Source organism: Cydia amplana, chromosome 26, assembly GCF_948474715.1.
Source record: "Cydia amplana chromosome 26, ilCydAmpl1.1, whole genome shotgun sequence".
NCBI lineage: Eukaryota > Metazoa > Arthropoda > Insecta > Lepidoptera > Tortricidae > Cydia > Cydia amplana.
Window position 1 is genome coordinate 1,342,094 of NC_086094.1, and position 24,680 is coordinate 1,366,773.

At 41.2% G+C, this 24,680-nt stretch overlaps 1 protein-coding gene across 1 annotated transcript in view; it reads right to left on the reverse strand.

The window, feature by feature from the left end:
• The window catches only part of LOC134660012 (nuclease SbcCD subunit C), a 68,788-nt gene that overhangs the window by 16,343 nt on the left and 27,765 nt on the right, over positions 1-24,680 (reverse strand). Inside the window, exons 2-3 of the mRNA XM_063515709.1 lie at positions 11,523-12,077; positions 2,225-2,441 (exon numbers count right to left, since the gene is read on the reverse strand). Coding sequence (XP_063371779.1) covers positions 2,225-2,441; positions 11,523-12,047 — 742 coding nt within the window. The 5' untranslated portion in view covers positions 12,048-12,077. The remainder of the gene's footprint in view (positions 1-2,224; positions 2,442-11,522; positions 12,078-24,680) is intronic.

The following is a 24,680-nucleotide window of genomic DNA, read 5'->3' on the forward strand; positions in this document are numbered from 1 at the left end:
ACAATTAGTCAGAATATTCATTTATCTATCATATGATATTATCATCAAACATTCGGCACCAGAGGGCCAGGCACTGTCGGTCGAATATACAATATGCAAGAGCGATAAATAGGCTGACATAGATAACGATTTTCAGCACCCCTAGCACATGATTGGCGCGACAGTATCTCGCGGCGAGATAGACTACGCGTCTTTTACTAACTATGTTAATATAAAAGGGACGGGTAGTCTATTTCGCTGCGAGATACTGTCGCGCCAATCATGTGCTAGCCCGGCAGGGGCCGTGCGCGTTAGAGGGTCTGCCATCTTGTGGCCTAAATCGGAATCAAAAACTATACATCGAAACTTCACGCTAAAGTAGGTTCTGCCCTCCACAGTTCACGTACGTTTTTATGTGCATTGTAGGTTCTGCCATCTTATGTAGACCATTGGAAGCTTAAACTTTACGCATCACGCCAATAAACAAGCGATCCCTGTGCTGCCTCCTACAGTTCATGCACGCTACCTATACACCAAATAGATTGTTGTTATAAGAGACCGAGACAGCACCGCCACTCCGTCACGGCCATTCTGTCTCTGCATGTCTTCAAGAAACAGTGGTCACTTCATTTAGCCAGTCTTCTCCGAGACCACGGGGACAACGCCGTCCTCGAAACGTCGGAGGTAAAATTTAAAGCTTAATTTTACGCGATCTAGTCCCGTCTTTGTGAACAATAATACAGCGTATTTAATTACACACTCTCCGTGACCACAGCTAATGCAACTCAGCTGAAACGTCGGAATTTAAGGTGAAAACAATGAAACTATATCGCGGTAGACTAGACTCGTTTGTGTAATTAAATATGTGTATAAAACGCGAGAGTTTAAAGTGTTATAATAATACAGCGTCTGCTAGCTCACTAGTTCTGAAGTTTAAGCGACTGTTAGAAACTGTGGGAGTGTTATCTTACCTGACACTTCTTCTTCAGGAATAGCCCTAGCCTGTTTATCCGCCGCCCTCCTCCTGACCAGTTCCGCTATGACGCCATGCAGTTCAGCCAGCCTAGCATCATTTCGTGAATTTTTCTACTGACAAAGTTGGCTAGCCAGAGTATATAAAAATACGATTTCATCAGTGATTACACCAGTTAGATTGTTCTTATCTAAGACACAGGCGGCACCGATACTCCGACACGGCCATTCTGCTTACGCACGTCCTCGACACTTAGGGCTTCCATTCCGTAATTACGTAATTACGTAATAACGTAATTCCGGATAGCTATTGATCTTTTAATAATTACGTAACTAAAAGGAACAATTCCGTAATTACGGAACTATGAAAAATAAGATAATACACTCGGCGTCAGGGAAATCGCACACCCACAGATTTTTGTGTCAAGCGAATATAGCTCTTATCATATGTATTATAATACCCTATCAATATTAATATCATTTAAAAGCAAAATTAATAAGCTTTAAACATGAATAAAGCATTTTCGGAAAAAATAATAATAATCACGAAATTATCGCGTTCTGAAAGAACACCTAGAATACGCGTTGTATAGGGTCGCTAGTTGCGTTACCTTGGAGAGGTATAAAAGTGTGATATGGGTCATTCGGCATCCAGAGTTCGCAGAGGTCATCCCGGAACAGCTGGAGAAAGAAAACACCCCAAGAAAATGGATACCACGGAAGCAGTAGCAACTCAAGCAGTAGCCCTGGTGGATTTAGGAATGACGCAGTCTGTGGTTCCTCGGCAGCTCAACATAAGCCGTTTCAGAGTTCTACGAGCAGTTTATCGATTCCAGAGGACTGGAAACTTCACCAGGAAGCCTGGATCCGGAGGACAACGCTACACTTCCGAGAGATACGATCGCTTTATTGTGTCAACGTCTTTGCGGGACCGTTTCTCCAACGCTGTCCAGCTGCAGCAGGAGCTACGAGCTCCTTATCGGATAAATCGTTGAACGCGTTGTCATTTATGCGGTCATATTTTCAAAATAAAAAGTACAAAAAATTATCATGGTGTGTGTCTCATTCTGTTATTCTGTTCTAATTAAAGATCCCCAATAATTGTACTGTCGTTTTATTTTAGAACACTCAATTACGGAATTACGTAATTACGTAATTATTTTTTTAAATTTCGTAATTAACATTTCCGTAATTTTGGAAGCCCTATCGACACTGTCTGCTATATATCCTATCTTAGAAGCTTCAACAAAATACAACCATTTATGTTTCTTACCTGACACCTCCTCTTCAGGAATAGCCCTAGCCTGTTTATCCGCCGCCCTCCTCCTGACCAGCTCCGCTATGACGCCATGTAGTTCAGCCAGCCTAGCATCGTGAGCTCTCGCGGCCGCGGCGGCCCGCGCCCGCTCCGCCGACAGCGCCCGGGCGAGGGCGTCGCGCTCGCAGCGGAGCGTGGTCGCGTCGTGGTGCCCGCTGCTTTGAGTTGTTACCTGGAAAGATGAAGAAATATGGTGAGATTTTGACAATGACTAGGAAAAAGGGTATAAGTACGTTCCATATGATCTTCACGCCGCCGAGATAAGGTAAACGTACTGGTGCTCGACGCGGTCCCAGTACATGTCATCTTGAAACTTAAGTCATTGTCAATAGAGGTGACAGCAGGGTGTCATCTATTGGGCATTAGCATGTCGAGCACTAGTACGCTTAACTCACAGACAATCCAACCTCTAGACATAGCATAGTCGCGCTACCCCCTCTGCCACACATACGGTAGCGTTACTACATCTTCGAGTCAATCCCGTGCCGTGATTGGTCCGTGTCTTTGAACGGACCAATCACGGCACGGGATTCGCTCACCTCGTCCCCCCGCACCCCCGTATTTTTGGCAGCATCGGTTTCATGAAAGAATTGGCCTATGCTCAGTCTAGAGGTTGGATTGTCAGTGGTTTAACTTAACTAGGAGGCCGACCCCAAATAATGGGAAAAGGACAAGAAAAAGAAGAAGAGATGTCACTTGTAGCCACATGTTTAAAGTATACACCTACCCTAAAAATAGTTACACCTATCTGTATTTTTAGTGTAGAATATTAATAGGAAAGCACTTAATTGCGTGTCATAAGTCACATACCAAAACGTACCATTAGTAAGTACTTCAATTAATTATCGCCACCTCTGTCAGGTTAGGTTAGAGTCATCAAGGATGGTACGGTCAGTGCCCCGGAGCCAACAGCGCGTAAGACTCCTAATAAGGAGCCATCATAGATTTACTCCCACGGGATAGAGCATTTGATTTTTTGTCATACTTGAACACTTTCAACAGGAGGAAATTCTGTTTGGGGACTTGGGTGTATGTACCGGAATCCGAGTAAAAGAACGGTCACCAAAGTTAGATTTACTCTGACGCGCCTTGATACTGACATGATAAATCTGCCTGTACCACGTTGGGCGTGGAAACGGTTGCGTCAGATCACATCAGATGAGTGTGTACGACAGATACCATTACAGTCACCTGCAGAAATATCTTGCACAACGAAACACGAAAAAATATATGATAGACTCACATTGTGCACGTTTTTAGCAAGATACACTTGTACAGTATACAAAATACTACACTATAAGCTATTTTACCTACAAAATACAAAATACTACACTATAATACCTACAAAATTTAATATTATTGTTGAATTATTCCAAGCTAAGTTGGCAGCGATTTTGATAGCCCAGAACAAATGTTATTTTAAACGTTTAAATAACGCTTGCACAGTCACACGTTGCCCCGACGATAATAGTGGGGAGCGCATTGTGAAAATCCTGTATGCGGGATCTAGTAGAGTGCAGTGTACACAGGAGCCATTCATTAACGTCCGTTTGTCATTAAGTGTTGAGGATTGGAGAAGGACCAGGCAGAATAAAAAAATTGTTTAAAAATAGAAATGTACTGTATTCTGCCGCTACAAGTACATATAAAAAAAATAGAAAAATCGGTTGCTTGTTACAAGTTCAAAATTGCATTGTCACAGTCGCTAGATCGAATCTTATAGCCAGAGGTCGCCCCCGTCTCGCCGCAGCCCCCGTTGAAGCCTTGCGTTTCGTTCCAACATGCCCGCCCACGTTGAAAGCTTGGTCTTTCAACTGAAGATTTACTTTTCGACTGGTAGTGGACATATTTTGCTGAACGCACGACGGATGATCCCAGACGACGTCCGGATGTCGGCCACGCGATTGATGCCATCAGATCCAGGGATGACGCTAACGATTCTGCCGAGCTTCCATTTCATTGGAGGCAGGTTGTCTTCTTTGATGACGACCATGGTATCAGTTGAAAGTTGACCCTTGGCTTGCCTCCATTTGGTTCGCTCCTGAAGCTCAGAAACATATTCTTTATACCAGCGAACCCAGTAGTGTTGCCTCAACTGTTCGATCCTCTGGTACCGTGTAAGTCTCAAAGGAGGAATCTCTGTCAGACAGGGAGTCGGAAGAGCTGTGAGTGGTCGTCCGATTAAAAAATGGCCTGGAGTAAGTGGTAGCAGATCAGAAGGATCGCTGGTTAAAGGAGTAAGAGGCCTGGAATTTAAAATTGCCTCTATTTGACACAGTGCGCAATAAATCTCTTCAAACGTTAAATGACAGTTACCTAAGACTCTAACTAAATGGTGTTTAGTAGATTTCACCCCGGCTTCCCACAAACCGCCAAAGTGTGGTGAATATGGTGGAATAAAGTGGAACCTAATGCCGTCATTGGCTGCAGACTCAGATAACGTCTTCGCATGACTGGCAAGAAATCTCTTTAAATCATTGTATGCCCCGACAAACTGGGTTCCATTGTCGGAGTATATGTCAGAAGGTAAGCCGCGGCGACTAACGAATCGCTTCAATGCCGCCATGTAACCTTCTGCAGACAAGTCAGTACATAGTTCAAGGTGTACACATTTCGTTTTAAAACAAACAAAGATCACGATGTATACCTTTATAGTTTGACTACCACGACCCTTTCGAGACGCAGCCAGTATAGGACCGGCATAATCTACGCCAACCACCTCGAAAGGAAAGCCTGGCGTTACTCGCGGTGAGGGTAAGTTGCCCATGAGTGGCGCTATAGTTGCACCGCGCATACGAGTGCACAGGACGCATTTGTAATACGTTGACCTAGCTTGGGTACGACCACCGATTGGCCAATAAGTAGACTTTACGTACGCTAGCATGGCTTGAGGTCCCGCGTGTAACAAAATGATGTGAACGGAATTGAAGTATGTCACCGTTATAAAATGCTCTTTCGGCAAGATAGCTGGATGCTTTTTGTCGAAGTTAAAAGGCCCGTTTCGAAGTCGTCCGCCTACACGCATAAGTCCTTCAGAATCCACGAAAGGATTCAGTTTTGTAAGCGGGTCTTTGGGTTTGAGTAAAGTTTTATTTTTAACATCATCATATGAGTAAAATGATTCTATTTGCGATAATTTTACTAAAGTATTCATAGCCGCCTGAAGTTCTTTAGTGTTAAGAAATCCCGAATTTCTGACACTACCCGGTCGCGCATTATTGATAAACCGTAGAACGTAAGCGGTAACTCGCTTGAGTTTGCTAAAATTGGAATATTTCGTAAGATTCAATTCTGATAGAGGGGATAGTGTAGCTTCGCACGCTACGTTAGCAACGATTACCTCAGCGTTAACTTCATCACTATCCCTGCTCGCGTGGTGATTTTTGGGCCAGTCCTCTTCATCATTACATAGGAATGCTGGACCATTCCACCAAATATCAGCCGAAGCAATTGAACCCGCATCGAGTCCGCGTGAAACCAGATCAGCTGGATTGTCCTTAGTAGGTACGTGTCGCCAAGGCCAACCGCCAGTAATTTCGAGTATATCAGCTACGCGATTTCGTACGAATACCTTGAGTTGGTTTGGTAGCATTCTAAGCCATCCTAACACGATCATGGAATCGGTCCAAAATGTACAACCGTCTGCTTTCATGCGAAGTGATGTTAGTGCTTTTTGGTAAAGCTGTGCTCCGATCAAAGCTCCGCATAATTCCATTCGGGGAATAGTTACCGGCCGAAGTGGAGCTACCCTACTTTTTGCCATGAGTAACCGAGTAACTATTACTCCTGTGTTAGTGATAGTGCGTACGTACAAACAAGCTCCGTACGCAGATTGAGACGCATCCGTAAAAATATGGAATTCCACTCGCGACGCGTGGATTCCTACGACACTACGAGGAATGCATAAGTGGTTTAACTCCGGTAAAGACTTTGTTATACTATGCCACTTTTGGGAAATCTCTTGAGGCACTTCATCATCCCAAGAAACTCGCGAAAGCCATAGAAGCTGAAGTAGGATTTTACCCTGAATGACAACCGGCGATAAAAGACCTAGAGGGTCAAATATTTTTGCTATCGTGGAGAGGATAAACCGCTTGGTTAACTTTTCAGGGATTTTTCCTAAGTCGATAGTGAAATACAAGACATCGGCTCCACTTTTCCAACCTAGCCCTAGCGTCTTACTTTCGTCCAAGTTGCCTAGATTTAGATTTCTAGAATCGTCACTATGTTCATTTATGAGCCTAGCTTCATTTGAACGCCACTTGCGTAAATTCATACCAGCACTTTTAAGTACTGCACTGACCTGAGTTATAATGCTGGTGGCTTCTTGCTCAGTGTCAGACCCGGACAAAAAGTCATCCATGTAAAAGTCATGGGCAATAATTTCAGTGAGTCGAGGGTCCGAGCAGTCCAGTGATAACTGTTTAAGGCACCTAACAGCTAAGAACGGAGCACTGGCCGTACCGTAAGTGACCGTATTTAATTTATATATGCACAGAGGTTCAGATGGATCATTGCGCCAAATGATTTGTTGCAAATACCTATCGTCAGGGTGCACGACTATCCTCCTATACATTTTTTCCACGTCAGCCGTGTACACAAAGCGGTATTGCCTAAAACGTAACAAGATAGCTATGAGATCGTCCTGAATAGTAGGTCCTACATACTGAATGTCGTTCAGCGTTACTCCGGTAGACGTGCGCGCACTAGCATTGAACACGACCCGGAGCTTTGTCGTGAGGCTAGAAAGCCGTAACACGCCGTGAAAAGGCAAAAAGTTTCCTACTATCTCATTGGAAGTAACCTTGGACATGTCTCCCAAAGTCTCGTATTCGTTCATAAAATCTTGGTACATAGGCTTCAATTGCGGCTGCCGTTCTAGTCTGCGCTCTAACGACAGAAAACATTGTTTTGCCCGCTCGTAAGAATCGCCCAACGAAGATGCAGGCTGCTTTAAAGGATACCTAACCATAAACCTACCGTCCGGTAACCGAGAGGTATTTTTAACAAAGTGTTCCTCGCAAGCCCGTTCATCGTTGGTATAATAAGCCGTCGCGGGTTTTATTGTTGCTTCGTCTAACTTCCAAAAACGCGTCAATTCGTCATCTTGATTATTCATTTGAACAAAATTGCAACAAATGTTTTTAGAGTTAGGATTATGCGCATCACGCCCAGACACTACCCAACCTAGCTTGGTCTCATAAACGGTGGGCTTGTTTCGTCCCAATTTAATTCTATCGTAGCCTAACAATTCCCAAAAGACCTCGGCGCCAAGAATAATATCGATAGCTGCCGGCGAGTGGAACTTAGGATCAGCCAAGACTAAATGTTCAGGTATGTCTAACATTGATACATTTACCTTTTCCAAAGGTAAGTCGCATGTAGCTTGTGGAACTACGTAAAATGACCTTTTCATGCTAAAACTTTTGTCAAACAAAGATGAAAACCTTGCGTCACATAATTTATGTACGCTCGACTTTATATTTTGAATACCAGTTAAAGACGCATTTACCTCCCTAATAGGTAAGTTAAGTTTTTTGCAAAAGTCAGCTCTAATAAAATTGGGTGAAGACCCGTTGTCCAAAAATGCGCGTGCTATATGTGGTTTACCGTCGCGATCATGTACTTCTACTAGCGCAGTAGACAGTATGACTTGACCTTCCAAAGCAGGATGGGCCGGCAACGTAACGCTCATGACGCTGCTGTTAGAACTGCAGCCGGGTTCCGGTTCGGACTCGTCGTGCTCGCTCGGACTGCTGGGAGTCACTTCTATCGCCGGCATTGCTACTGGAGCCTTCGACGGCAACCTATCCACGTGTATAAGCGAGTTATGACGTAATGAACACGACTTGCACGGACCACGCCTACAATACTTCGCTATGTGCCCGGGTTTTAAGCAATTCAAACATACTTTCATCCCTTGAACCTTATCTGCACGTTCTTTATTAGATAACGCGAGAAAGTCGGGGCACTCAAATAACCAATGACCACGCTTACATAACGGACATTCATATGTAAAAAGTGGGCTACTCACAGTGTCGGTTTGACGTTCATCTAGTCCTACGAAACATTTTTCCTTTACCCGTCGTACGGCGGAGCGCGCGTGCGCCGCGGGGGCAGCGCCGGCGCCGGCGGCGAGCGGCCAGGACGCGCGACGCCCGGGGCCCTCCATCGCCATGGTTTCCAATAGATCCGCACGATCGCTGAGGAAATGTATGATAGCATCGAAAGTAATTGTTTCGCAACTAGGCACAAACTCCTCCCACTCTCGTCTAGTAACATTGTCAAGTTTTTGACATATTATATACACTAATAATGTGTCCCAATGGGTGGTTGGTTCATCAAGGGTCGCTAACGCACGTATATTTTTACATATCGTGTCAATAAGATGCCGAATAGCTGTTGATGACTCCTTGGTAATTGGGGTTATATTAAATATGGCCTTAATATGATTATTCACTAATAACCGCTTATTATTGTATCTGTCGCATAATAATTGCCAAGCTATTTTATAGTTACTACTAGACAATGCCAATGATTGTACAATTACCGCGGCACTGCCTTCTAATGAAGCCCTCAAATAATGAAACTTGTTTACATCATCGATGGAGTCGTCATTATTTATCAAACTATCAAATGTGTCGCGAAACTCAAGCCATGTATCATACGAGCCTCCAAATTTGGGTAAAGAAATGGTAGGTAACTTACATTTTACATGTGGATGACGCCGTGTATTGTTGTCGGAACCCCCATCGCTAGGCGCGACCTTGGTATGCATGTTTACCAATTCCTTGGCCGCCGCGACTGACGAGTAGTACAAATCCTCGAAATCAGACCTCTCGTCCAACTGGGCCTCGTCATCCTCGACCATATACTCCAACTTGGTTTGAATCTCGTCATACGTGTTGTAAACACATTCTAATTTAGCAATCCGAAGTTGCAGTTCCGTCACCTGAGCCGCACACAATGCTTTTTCGGCTAACTCGCGTATATAACCTGAAAATTTAGTTAATCGCGACTTAATATGGCCCCTCTTTTTAACTAACTCTTTAATCAAGGCTTCATTCATCTTAAATTGCACTAAGTATTTACCTTCTTAGCACTATAAACACTCTGTTCCACCAACAACACCAGCACAATGAACTGAGAACGTAAACTAAAACACTTTCTTACGAATTTAATGTTAATTACTCCGATGTTGTTTACTATAAGCAAGCCGGCTAAGTTATGGCGATAAGTACCTATGTCGACCGGGCGTACCGTTAGATATGGCAAAAAAACTTTTAGGTATCAGCGCTCGGACGATGCACTTATTATGCTATTATGTAATTGAGATTGATTTGTGTTTTAAAGTATGATTTATTTGTATAGTAGTTTTAAATAGGTTACGGTTATTGTTTAAAGGCCTAATATATTGTTTTTAAGTATAAGTTTCTTTCTAAATTGTGTCAAATAGAGGAATATTGTTGAAAATTAGCTATTAATGATTCTTACGTAAATGATTGAGAGATATTAAGGAACGGACTCACTTTTAGCTCCTCTTAACCTATTCACTCCTTATCGACGTCGTCGGATTGTAGTTTTCCGGAATAATGGTAGAACAGTTGACCACTTCGTAGCTGATGGATGAAGATATAGCCGCCTCGGGATGTTTCAAGCTGCACTCCTCACTGGAAAGCCGGTATGTTGGATGCGCAGGAAATATGCCACACAATGCGTTTCTTCTTTTTCTCAGCCGTAATGGCGGTCCTTGGTCCTTAATATCTCGAAGCTCGCTGATTCAAATAATTATCTGGCATCGAAGACCATGTTGAGGATTGGAGAAGGACCAGGCAGAATAAAAAAATTGTTTAAAAATAGAAATGTACTGTATTCTGCCGCTACAAGTACATATAAAAAAAATAGAAAAATCGGTTGCTTGTTACAAGTTCAAAATTGCATTGTCACAGTCGCTAGATCGAATCTTATAGCCAGAGGTCGCCCCCGTCTCGCCGCAGCCCCCGTTGAAGCCTTGCGTTTCGTTCCAACATTAAGGGAGCTCTAATCGGGCGTGACGGCCGCACAAAAGAAACCCTATAGTGAGGAACTAATCTTATGTCATTTGTCTTTCTTGCAAAAAATAAGGCAAAGTAGAGGGAGGTTTCGCAAGAGTAAGGAAATCTCAACAAAAAAATAGATTGCTTCTTCGATTTCGACTTCGAGGGGACTATATATAGACCTATTTGATTATAGCCTGAAGTAATATATGATAATTGTCAAGAGGGCGCTGTTATTCTCATGTATAGGGTGACAATTCAGTGTAGTATGAAAAAATTAGTTCCAGTGAAATTCCGCAACATGGCGCACCCTCAATAGATCCTGGTTCACCTATAATTTGCTTCGACAGAAATAAGCTTTTTGTAAAAGCGGATAACAGCTGTAGTTTTCTTTCAACGGCTACCACGAGTTTGACGAGTTGGCAATTGAGATGTACGTTAGCGACTGCGTCATCTCGAGCGCATTCCCTCTCTATCGCATCAATACATCAGTGCGAGCGAGATGGAATACGATCGTGTTTACATTCAGATTATAAAGTGACAGTCAGGCTAAGCTAACTCTGCAGCATGTATAATACAGAGTGTGCAAGTGTTATTTTAAATATCATAGAAGTTGGTCGTTTGTGATAACACTTCCACACTCTATGTTATTAAACAACAGACTAACTGAGTAACTAGTCCAAGGTCAATCAGGTTGCGTTGTTTTAACACCTAACTCCTATGGCCACCTCCAGTCTCCATCATCAGACAACTGAGGGCTTAGCCAAGATGCCAATTTTTTGCGCCGTAGCGAAACGAAACGGTACTTAATCGCTCTCTATCACTTCTTCCATATAAGAGACATGAGTGTATAGTTCGCTAAATCGCTACGATGTAAACGATTGGCATCTTGGCTAGGCACCCTGGTCTAATAATTATTATAGCGTTATCTCAGGTCTTTCGTAAATTTGGGGCATTATCTATGAAAAGGGGCCTTATTGTCGATGGCGCTTACGCCGCTCAGCGTCGCGCGGCATTGTATTTATATCGGAGCATCGTTAATAAAGGCGTAAGCGCCATCGACAATAAGGTCCCTTTTCATAGATAACGTCACATTTAAACTACTTTATACTTTTACCTCGAAGGAATGCAAAATGAGTGTGACGTCATTCAAGCTCAATATTTCGTACCTCAATAAAACATGCATCCAACTTAAATAAAGATCCTTAAGAACGTACCATAAAATTAATTCCATTCCTTCCCATCGGGGGCGCTGTAACCGGCCGCAGGCTCGAGTACCGCCAAGATGACTCCCTGGACACCTCCTCATCAGCCACATTGGGACAGCAGAGATACCAGCTCCTACTCCTCCTGACACCCGACCCACTATCCAGCTGGCTTAAAGGCAGTCGACCAACAAGTTCCAGCTCAGCTAGCAGCGGTTCCTTCTCTTTAGGCTCTGGCATTGGAAATGTTCCAGCTGTTGAATAGGTCTCCTCAGGTCTGCACGCTTCAGGCGTAGTGTACTCGGGTAAACTGTACTGCCTGTCTCGTAACGGTGGTACGTCCACTTTAGCTCCTTCGTTGACCACTTCATTAGACTCAACATACTCGCTTAGCTCGTCAGGGTTCCTCGGTTCTTCTTCGGCTGTGATGTGAGGAGTTCCGTTCTGGTTTTTCCGCTTGAGCCGCTCGATGTCAGCGTAGTAGTAGGCCGTGGAACGCGGTTCCACGGTACGGTTTCCGGTCAGATTTAGAGTCATTTTGGCACTTGGATTGGTTTACATCTTTGCCTATTGTATTGATGATATGAGTATTGGTGTACCGTGTAAATTTTTGGTGCTTTTTATGAACTTTTGAGATAGTTGAAGCAGGTTTTTAGTGTAATCTTATAGATATTTCAAGTATAATAACATTAATAACCACCCGAAATGGGGCTTAAATTGCAAATTAAATTAGAATAGGTTTTTTGACCATACAGCGCTATGAAGCAAGGATATATGTTAGACTAGCTCTGTGGTAAGTAGGTACAGTCTCTGCGTCGTATAACTTACGAAGTTGCACGTACCCCTGTTTTATGTACGAATTTGAGAAGTCGATAAAGATAAGCCAAACGTAAAGGGCACTAAAGGGTAAACTTTATTACGCGAGGTTCAGCCAAAGGCAATAACAATAACATGCTTGAAATCTGCAATTCTGTACGTCCCATAATTTTCGTGAAATGGTCGTGTGCAGATATTACTAACTCCTGCCCGAGACTTCGTCTGAGGAGACAAACACCTTTCTAATATACCCGTGAATGATATTGATATTATTGATAAAACAATAATTGCGTAGTACGCAGTATGGAGACTTCTAGAGTCCGTCTAACAAGGAAGGGTATCGCACTGTCCGGCTCCGATTTCTATATGTTATAGAGTAGTCTAACTAAAATAACAGACACGTATTTTTGTTAGCTGCCCATACTCAACCTACTGGGAGAAATTGGCCTCCAAAGTACTGAAAAGTGACAAAACGCTCTAACTTCTTCTGTAACGAAAAATTCACATCACGACGGATCACGCGATCACGTTGGGGGTTGGGTATAAGGATACCTTACGTGTATTTATCTATTTTATTCGGTAAACCTTCACTTAATTCGCACTTCAAAAGAACGAGTCTATTTTACGAAATCTCTTTACCAAATTGGTGGTATTAGGTTGAGGGGGGTCAAAAAGTAGCCAAATAAACCTCGCGCGATTTGTGCACAAGCCCTAAAGTTTAGACCTTTATGAGCATACTTTGGGAATACCGGTCTGTACAGACAAGTAACCGTGAGCCTTATGACCTTGAGGCAACTTCGCATTACATCAAACAATGCTTACTGGCTTAGCGGATCATAGATAACGTCTATTGTAACACCTCACGACTGTTTTGTCTACAAGGTGTGTTGTGTGTTCACGACTGGCGCAGCATGATTCCATTTTTGTCGCTTGTCACTATGCCCGTCACTTTCGCACTTACATACTTGTTGGAACGTGACAGGCATGGTGACAAGCGATAAAAATGCGACCGTGCTACAGCCGCAGCAGCGCCGCGAGCAGCGACATTATCTCGCCCGCGAGTTAGACTACTCATCCCTCTTCACTACATATTTATTTATTTAAACTTTATTGCATAAAAGAAACACAAGATTAATACCAAATGACACTCTTTATTGCATTATATTAACCTATAGTTAAACAGGATGAATACTACTAAGGCAAGTACTATATTTAATAATTAACTAATTCATTTATTAAATACAACATGTAAGCAACCTCAGCACATTAGAACATAATTTAAGTAGCTACTTTACTATTAATAATGGATACGCAAGGCAAAAGGCAACGTTTAGCTAATTAATACATATACCTAATCAGGGTAAGCAATACTTATGTGTACAACTCGACGTCCGGTTGGCAAGAGAGAGCTCCGTTGCAGCGACAAGGTTTATATAAACGACGATGATGTGACGTCACCGGAACAGGTATTGACGCCGTTCGTGTTGCCAGCACTGGAACTGGCTGTGTTGCTGCTTGAAACAAACTCGGCGACTACATCCGGCTGTCCTGCCCACGGAATCGACTCGACTTCCGTTATGGGCTGATGGTGGAGCTGTGAACATGACAACAATATACATTAGTACTTATTCAATCTCATTAGTCATGCTAACATGCAACAACAGTTGTTTGTGTACAGAGGGATTTGGGCGTATATATTGGCTTAACTCTGTGATGTTCTCACTCTATCACTTCGTTGTGTATCGCCTTAGCCCCATGTAACAGTGTTCACCGCGGATATCTGTCACATGTTCTCATTCCCTTATACACAATGTACATGTTCGAAGCATCAGCATTAGCCCAATGAAAATACACACTTTATATTTTGTACTTGTAACTTGTAATATGCACAGCTAAAGGAAAATGCAAATGTTTAACGTATGGTGCCACATTATATCTAACACTATGAAAATATGGAATATGTAAACAAGAGATAATAAAGTACTTATGAAAAAATTACCTTGATGTTTTTATATCGACTACATCCGGTATTACCAATTTATTCTGCTAGGCGTATCCAGGGCTTCATATTTTCAACGCAAGCGACGCCGTCGTAACGTTTGGAGGTCCTTTCGGCGCCTCTTAGGTCTGTCACCTTATATCGGTCATGACCTAATACAGCTGTAACTTGGAACGGCCCTTTGTATAGCGGCAATAGTTTCGTGCTGTTGCCGTCATTCGAATGACTTGGAATTTTAAGGACCACCAAGTCGTCAATCTTATACTGCGGCGCCTCTTTCCGTCTAGCGTCAAACGAAGCCTTTTGTCTCTCGGCGTCCTTCTTGATATTGGCATCGACCTTCTGCCTCAAGGAGGTAACGTCAACCGGGTGCTCCGTGTTGTCATCGTCAGTGATTGCGTCATTGTCCATGCGAATTCTATACCCAAAAAAGACTTCACTCGGTACTGCGGCTGTGGTTTTATTTATAGTGCTGTTGATACCTTGTTGAATCCTAGTCACATGTTGATCCCATTTATTATTTTCCGTATCTGCTCCTAGACTACGTAAAGCTTCTAGAATCGTCAAATTATATCGCTCCACCTGTCCGTTCGATCTAGGTACAGCGGTCGCGATAACGTGTCGCCTAATATTCCTATCGTTACAAAATTGTGTAAAGAGTTTCGATGTAAATGCACTCCCGGCATCGCAAATTAGTCGTTTAGGGTTTCCAAATTGTTTAAATAGCTTTAGTAGTTCATTGATTACTAACTGACTTTTAGTATTTTTCACCGCAGCTATAAACACAAATTTGGTGAACGCGTCTACTAGAACTAACAGATAGCAATTTTTTTGTGTCGTTTTTATGAAGGGTCCGAGATGATCGACATGTAATGTATGAAATGGTCTCGCGTATTTTGGAATGGGATACAATTTTCCTGGCTTTTTGCCGTGAATGTTTTTATAATATATGCAATTCAAGCAGTTTTTAATGTATTTTGATACAGTTCGCTTTAAGTGTGGAAACCAATATTTTGAACGAATTCTTTCTATCGTTTTGTCGACAGCAAAATGGCCCACGTTATCGTGATTAGCATGTATCACATTCCAAATACAGCGCTTAGGAACAAGCCAACGTCTACCATATTCCGTCCGTCGATATACTTTATTTCCTAATAATTCGTAATCCTGAAATATACGTTTGTTCGCGTCGGCCTCGCCTGACATCAAAATTTCACGAATGCTACATATATTAGGATCTTGCAGCTGAACCGATAGCAACCAATCACCTTCCGTTAACGATAAAACAGATTCAACCTTGAGATTGTTGTCACAAATCGGATTTCGACTAAGGGCGTCCACGTGCTGCATTTGACTACCTGCTCTGTGAACTATCTCATATGTGAACTCTTGCGCATATAACACCCATCGACTGATTCGAGGGACAATCTCCTGCTTACTTAAAGCGTGCCTGACTGCATTGCAATCCGTCGTGATTTTAAAAGACGTCCCTATTAAATAATGCCTAAACTTTTGTAATCCTGTTATTATAGCAAGAAGTTCTAGTTCGAATGAATGATATTTTTTTTCTTCATTGGTAGTTTGCCGGCTATAAAAGTGTATAGGTCTCTCGCCTTTCTCGGTTAATTGAGTCAAAATACATCCTATTCCGTCCCTACTGGCGTCTGTGTAAAGATTTATCGGCAGCTTGGGATCGAAAATATTGAGTACAGCGTTATCAATGAGGGCTCGTTTTAACTTAGTTACCGCTTGTTCATGTTCGTCATTCCATTTCCAGGTACTCCCCTTTTTCAACAAACTGGTTAACGGTTTGCATAATAATGCACAGTTATGAATAAACTTGCGAAAGTAACTAATCAATCCTACGAATTGTCGCACTTGATGCACAGTTTTTGGAGTAGGATACTCTGCCACCGCTTTGAGCTTCTTGGGACTGGGACTAATCCCATTTTTAGAGATCTCATACCCCAAAAACGTAATCTCATTTTTGAAAAATGAGCATTTGTCTAAATTTACCGTTAACCCATTTTTTGAAAAAAGGTCAAGTACCGCATCTAAACATGCTATATTCTCTTCTAAAGTTTCGGTGGCGATTAACAAATCGTCCATGTAACAAACAACTCTCCCGAAACGTAAATTCCCCAAAACTGTATTCATTAGCCTCTGAAAGATGGACGGCCCGTTACAAACCCCGAACGGGACACGAACGTACTCAAAATGCCCGTCAGGGGTCACGAATCCAGTTTTGTGAATATCCTCTGCCTTAACACAAATTTGGTGGTAACCACTTTTCAAGTCAAGTGATGTGTAATATTTGCAACCTTGTAAACGATCAATTAAATCCTCTATAACAGGCATTGGGTACTTTTCTTTTACAGTAATTTTGTTAAGCTGTCGATAATCAACGCACAGACGCTTAGATCCAGATGCTTTATCAACGAGGAGAGCGGGGCTTGCATACGCTGAAGAGCTATGTCGTATAATACCGTTATTTAATAGATCATCAGTCAATTCGCGCATGATAACTTTTTCGGACTCCGACATTCTATAAGGTCGTGAAAAAACCGGTTTACTTGAAGTCAGTTCTATCTCTAACTCAACGCAAGAAGTCCTGCCGAGAGTGGCCAAGTCCTGAGAAAAACATTGAGGATATTTTTCTAAAATACTATTTAATAGCGACTTATGTTCATGAGATACTTCACTGATCACGCTAGTGTCAATTTTGTTTACTTGTAATGCTTGAACATGTTCAAAAGTTAACACGTCACCTACTCGGGTATACATTATGCTCCTATCCTCAGTAAAGTTCCGACCTACGAGTATGTTACACCCTAACACCGAATCTACTACATAAAATGTAACAAACAGTTCAACAGAGTCAACTTTCAGGGTGGTTGCTACAGCTTCAGTCGCGCGAGTTACGGAGTCGTTGTTCCAACCTACCAAATTAATGGGACTGTTCAAACGGAACATGGATAACTGGTTCTGTTCTACAAGTTCACGTGTTATTAAGGAGCACTCGCTGCCCATGTCAAAAAATGCCTCACTCTTAACGTTGTTAACAAAAACCGGTTTGTAGAACTTCTGTTTTGAATTGCACTCTTTAATTAATTTTACTTCCGATTCCTTTTCTATTTTCGGTTTGGGTTTTGATTTACAAGCGGCTTCTAGGTGACCTGATTTGCTACACGAGTTGCAACGGACATTGTCTTTAAACGTGCAAAGATTTCTTTTGTGACCTACTTCACCGCAACGGAAGCAAGTTAAATTGGAACTATGCGCATTACTATTATTTACAGGCATCTCTGTTTTAATGCTACTTTCAGGCCTATCATTACTAGAATGACTCCCGTGAGATTGTCGAACATTCGGTTTGCTACCTACAAAGTTCCTTTGAGGTGTTTGTTTATCATGGACCGTATTCACTTTGCTATGCAAAAAGGACGCTAACTCATCACAATACCTAAAGCTGCCTGCATCTGCCGCGGTAGTAATATTTGGATCACCGATTGTTCCAACAATGATCGAGATAATGTCTTTACTTCTAAACCCTAGCTGCAGTTTATCTATCCTACCCTTTTGTTCGAAAAAAAATTCGTATAACGATTGATTTGGTCCCGGCTTTGCTTCTATAAGCTGTTTCATTAACACATACATATTCCGACTAATTTGGAAGGTATCTGATAAAGTGTCACGCCATTGCTTCCACTCCCACGTGGTCCAACTAGTATCATTTTTTTGTAAGGAATCCAACCACGTTTTGGCGGTATTTCGCAACTTTTGCAATGCTTGATACTTTATCATGTTGTCAGCCCACCCAAAAGCACGAGCGTTTGCATCAACCACGTTAAGCCACATATCGATATTGTCAACAAGGGGGTCGAATTCCGGAATCACTGACGATAATAAAACACTTTGACTCACGGTTTTCGGTTGTTTACGTTTACTCTTCTTCCTCCTTTTTCTTCTTTGGTCATCGCTGCTTGTGGATGATGACGAATCCTGTGATGCTGTGGTATCCGAAGAGGAACTGGAGGTCGTAGATGGCTCCCTTGTTCGTCGTCTCGGTCTCTTGCGCTTGCGATTACGCGGCATGTTGTGAGCGTATTTTCGAGCACTTCTGATAAAAGAAACACAAGATTAATACCAAATGACACTCTTTATTGCATTATATTAACCTATAGTTAAACAGGATGAATACTACTAAGGCAAGTACTATATTTAATAATTAACTAATTCATTTATTAAATACAACATGTAAGCAACCTCAGCACATTAGAACATAATTTAAGTAGCTACTTTACTATTAATAATGGATACGCAAGGCAAAAGGCAACGTTTAGCTAATTAATACATATACCTAATCAGGGTAAGCAATACTTATGTGTACAACTCGACGTCCGGTTGGCAAGAGAGAGCTCCGTTGCAGCGACAAGGTTTATATAAACGACGATGATGTGACGTCACCGGAACAGGTATTGACGCCGTTCGTGTTGCCAGCACTGGAACTGGCTGTGTTGCTGCTTGAAACAAACTCGGCGACTACATGCACAGTAAAAAAATGTACATTAGGAGAACTTAGTGCCAGAAGGCATTCTTTACCAGTTAACCCTCGGGCCAAACAAAGAGCAAGCAGTAATAGGTGCAAGAAAAATTTAAAGTACGAACAGTTTAATATTAAACATAAATTTTTATGTTGTACAACATATTATTTCAAATATACTTGCATATTATTATTGCTATAATATACTTACTTATACATACATAATATACTAATATATACAAATATTATATAAATAAATAGATACCTGCTTTAAGATTTTTATGAGACTTAGCTAAGAGACTTTTCTAAAAGACATAAATAGTATAAAAGTCGCTTCCCGCTGTCTATCTGTCCCTGTGTATGCTTAGATCTTTAAAACTATATACGCAACGGATTTTGATGCGGTTTTTTTAAATAGATAGTGATCAGAGGAAGGTTTATGTATAATTTGTTAACCCGTGTGAAGCCGGGGCGGGTCGCTAGTACAGAAATATACTCAAATCGCTCATCGTAAGAAAACTAACTAAAATTAAAACAAAATAACTATGTATCTACAAGTAGGCCTCAACTCAAGGGCTCTTTAACAAGTCAACGCAACGTTTACAGTGACATCATGATATGAAAAATGCATAGCAAGGCAACATTTAGAAATCGCACACTAACACATATTTATTTATCGACGAATTAAATACATGGGACCCTTAATTGATTCGTATAGCGAAAGAGAAAGTCGGTGAAATTTTGCCACAGGTCTGCGCAAAGGTCCGACGCCCACGGTTATCTAATAAGGTGACTCCAAGGTCTATTTCGTCATGTCAAGACTAAATGTCATGCTAATGGGAGCATTTGATAAACATATTGTAGGCCGCGCTAATAGACACGTGTAGTAGTAATTTGATTACAATATGATATATTATAATAACGTTTTCCCTGTAGACATCGCAAAATTACCAGTCATTTTTTCAGTATGTACATCGTCATTTTTTCAAGTGTAAATAAAAATATGGGTGCACTCATCATACTCAAAAATATGCCCCATAGCTCTTATGTCAGCTAATTCAAAACTATGGGACATATTTTTGAGTAAGTTGTATGCACCCATTTTTTTACACTTGACTGTACAGTACAATTTAATTTCCGACCCATTTCGTACCTTGTTACAATGAAAATAAATATGAAAATAGCTAGAGACCTTATACTTAAATACAAAATGGGTAGGAAAATAAATTATTTGACTGTACTTGTTAGAACGGATACATATGTGGCTTTCCAACAGAGAAGGGACCTTATGCTTTAAGTGCATAAGGCATAATAAAGACCACATATATGTGCCAGAGTCGTTAATTTTTATTGTACTGTTCACAGAAGTGACCTAAAATGTGTTTGACCCAAATCACTTAGTCGTTCATTATTAATCATTGAAATCTATGAATGGTCTGTAATTTTACTCCCTCTCTACCCCCCAAGGGAGGTCCCTAAGGCCGAGTTAATACAATCTGCACGCTTCTCGCCAAACCCCCCGGGGTTGGTCGCGACGTAATTAATGGATGACCCCTAAGGGTAACATCCCATTTCTGACCGCAGCTTCACTACTGGTACTGAACGCGTCGCTGTTACTGTCAATTTCCATAGTAAAATTAACAGTAGTGCAGCTGCGGTTGGAAATGGACTGTCACCTTAACTTAAGGGTAGCAATAATAATACGATTCGATAGCGAACAGAGCAATATATACTCAATAGAAGTAGCTATGCAAATTAAACGTGCACTGTGCAGTTTCCCTACAGTGAAGTATATAAATATGGGTGCATAATAACTTACCCAAAAAAATGTCCCATAGTATTCGCTTCTTCTTATATATTCGCTGACATAAGAGCTATAGGACATATTTTTGAGTATGATGTGTGCACCCATATTTTTACACTTGACTGTATAATCTGGGGCCCGTTTCTCAAAAGGTTGTAACTTGTAATACAAGCGGATGTCACTTTTGACAGCTTTTGTTAGAAGGGGACTTCCACTTGTATTACAAGTTACAAGCTTTTGACACTTTTGAGAAACGGGCTCCTGTAATCGACTTTTAGATATTCGCACATGTTTCGTCCACTTCGCAAAGGGGTTACGGGGGGATACTCGTGCGGTCCTCCCCACCACCCCGCGACCTTGACCCGCCAACTGAGCGACGTCTGATATTGATATATGTACCTCGTAAACGTGCTTGGGAAGCTATAAGTATTAGCTTTGTTTGCTAAAGTGTCATTCTATGGAACTTGCTAACTATGTAAACAAACCGCCATATTAAAATTGTCTCTGAATGTCAATTTACTAGTGACTTTTGTTTACATAGTTAGCAAGTTCCATAGAATGACACTTTATACTTACTCGACTATGGGAAGTGTTATGATTTTAGCAGTATATTTATCGGAGGGGCCTTGGTGCTCACAAATCTCTGAACTTCTATTCTCAAGACGTTACAGTGCATGTTCAGATATTTTTAGTACCTTGGCCGCAGCTTTGTGTCTGATGGCGACACTGTACTAATGTGTTTTTTATTCAATCCCTAACCTAATCATGTTTTACTATGGAGCAACTTTTACTATGGAACCATCTCCGAAATCGTGAAAATTAATCGTTTCATACATTTTGGTTTTGGCAGATGGTGAGACGGATGGAAGTAATTTATCCTGTCTTCTTGATTTGAAGGGACAGAATTTAACAAAGGGTTATTCAGGGTATTGAGAATCTACCGATAATGGATGCCCTAATAGCCAGAGCGTTCGACTCGTCTATGAGATACGTGGGCTAGAATACCGGCCTAAAATCGATAGAATTCGACGGTGTCTTTTAACGCATCGTGTAAGTCGAGTGTATTTTTAGAATTTAGAGGATCGAGGCGAATGCGAAATCGCTCGTTTATTGGGAGCTTCCGGATTTTGCTGCTTATAATAGTGTCACTTCCTGTAGAGGACGACTTACTGCTTATTGCCGTAATGCCGTAGCAAAATGGTGGAGTGGGACAATGAACAAGAAGAAGGAAGAAGGGTTAATAGTACATTCACTCAGAGAAAAATCCGGAGACAAGGCTGCAGTTTTACGTTGCGAACGAATTATTGATAAAAACACAGAACTACTTTGGGACATTAACAACCTAGCCTTTGCTAGCGCAGTAACTTTTTTTTTGCGAAACGCAATTATTGCGAAACTAACAATAAAATTTTAGTTAAACTATCAATTTTTCGATGCCTTGTCATAATAGCATAGTTAAAAATGCGAATTTAACATAGTTTAGCTTTGCTCATTGCACAACGTGTGATTTGTGAGTTGTGGTTTTAGCAACTTCGAGGACCTTTGTCAAAATAACAAAAGATAACTCTGCGAAATCTTCACAGTAAAAGTTTGTGCGGTTCGCAATGTTCGCCGCAACATTGTTTTTTACTTTGTGACATTGGCAACTTCAAGAGTCTTTGTCAAAATAACAAAATAGAACTCTGCGAATTAAGCACGGCTAAAGTTTGGGGGTTGACAGTGTTCACAACCACATTGATTTATACTTTGTGATGCTAACAACTTTGAGGACCTTTGTCAAAATAACAAAAGATAACTCTGCGAAATCTTCAACTTAAAGATTGTGCGGTTCGCAATGTCCGCCGCCACATTGTTTTTTACTTTGTGACATTGGCAACTTCAAGAGTCTTTGTCAAAATAACAAAATAGAACTCTGCGGATTAAGCACGGTTAAAGTTTGGGGGTTGACAGTGTTCACAACCACATTGATTTATACCTTGTGATGCTAACAACTTTGAGGAACTTTGTCAACATAACAAAAGATAACTCTGCGAAATCTTCAACTTAAAGATTGTGCGGTTCGCAATGTTCGCCGCCACATTGTTTTTTACTTTGTGACATTGGCAACTTTAAGAGTCTTTGTCAAAATAACAAAATAGAACTCTGCGGATTAAGCACGACTAAAGTTTGGGGGTTGACAGTGTTCACAACCACATTGATTTATCCCTTGTGATGCTAACAACTTTGAAGACCTTTGTGAAAATAACAAAAGATAACTCTGCGAAATCTACAACTTAAAGATTGTGCGGTTCGCAATGTTCGCCGCCACATTGTTTTTTACTTTGTGACATTGGCAACTTCAAGAATCTTTGTCAAAATAACAAAATAGAACTCTGCGGATTAAGCACGCCTAAAGTTTGGGGGTTGACAGTGTTCACAACCACATTGATTTATACCTTGTGATGCTAACAACTTTGAAGACCTTTGTGAAAATAACAAAAGATAACTCTGCGAAATCTTCAACTTAAAGATTGTGCGGTTCGCAATGTTCGCCGCCACATTGTTTTTTACTTGGTGACATTGGCAAATTCAAGAGTCTTTGTTAAAATAACAAAATAGAACTCTGCGGATTAAGCACGGATAAAGTTTGGGGGTTGACAGTGTTCACAACCACATTGATTTATACCTTGTGATGCTAACAACTTTGAGGACCTTTATGAAAATAACAAAAGATAACTCTGCGAAATCTTCAAGTTAAAGATTGTGCGGTTCGCAATGTTCGCCGCCACATTGTTTTTTACTTTGTGACATTGGCAATTTCAAGAGTCTTTGTTAAAATAACAAAATAGAACTCTGCGGATTAAGCACGGCTAAAGTTTGGGGGTTGACAGTGTTCACAACCACATTGATTTATACCTTGTGATGCTAACAACTTTGAGGACCTTTGTCAAAATAACAAAAGATAACTCTGCGAAATCTTCAAGTTAAGGGCCTACTGCAGCCGCGTCTGGCGCTTCGTAAACCACGCCCGCTAGTTCTTCCCTCCCCGCTAACACGCACACATGGAAACGCTTCGCGCCGCACGTGAAGTTTGTGTGACCTTTTAGCACCATCTAACGTTACAGAAATTAACTACCATTATACGCGGTCGCTGCGGTCGGCCAGAAACTTAAATTCGGAAAAAATTTAAACAGATGGCGTTGTTACTTGTTCATAATAGCAAACAATAAAATAATTAATTAATAAACCTGAATATTTATTGTTGTTTTGGAAGATGTTAACAGCATAGAAGCAGCAGCGTATATAGCATATAAGTTAAGAGTATTGATAATAAGAAAATAGCACAAGAACAGAAAAGAGATTATTTTTGATAAAATATGATGAAAACAGATTTACCTACTTGATTACGCTCACCTGACTTTGCGGTCACTAAATGCAAATTTCAACCTTATTGCTATGGGGTTACAATACCCCTGGGGTTGCAGGCGTCCATAGTCGTTATTATTATAAATGCTTTGGTTGAAATGCTTTTTAACCCTCGATTTTTTCATAGGTACAGTCACCTGCAATAATACGACGGCCTCTTCGACGGCCGCAAAAATATGTGACACGCTCTTATGGCTCTACAAATAAGATCTAACATGATCTACCGCAAAACGGCCTTCGGTGTGTAACATATTATTGCAGCTGACTGTACTCGTATTCATTGTTGTATAGGTAGGTATTAATATCTTTTATCCGATCGATTTGCATTTATTTGAAATAAATCACAGTGTTTAGTAATTATATGTTTTATTGAATAAGAGATTATTTAGGTATGTAATGAATACAGGGTGCCTTTTTGAAACACTCATTTTTAGGGTTCCGTAGCCAAATGGCAAAAAACGGAACCCTTATAGATTCGTCATGTCTGTCTGTCTGTCTGTCCGTCTGTCCGTCCGTATGTCACAGCCACTTTTTTCCGAAACTATAAGAACTATACTGTTGAAACTTGGTAAGTAGATGTATTCTGTGAACCGCATTAAGATT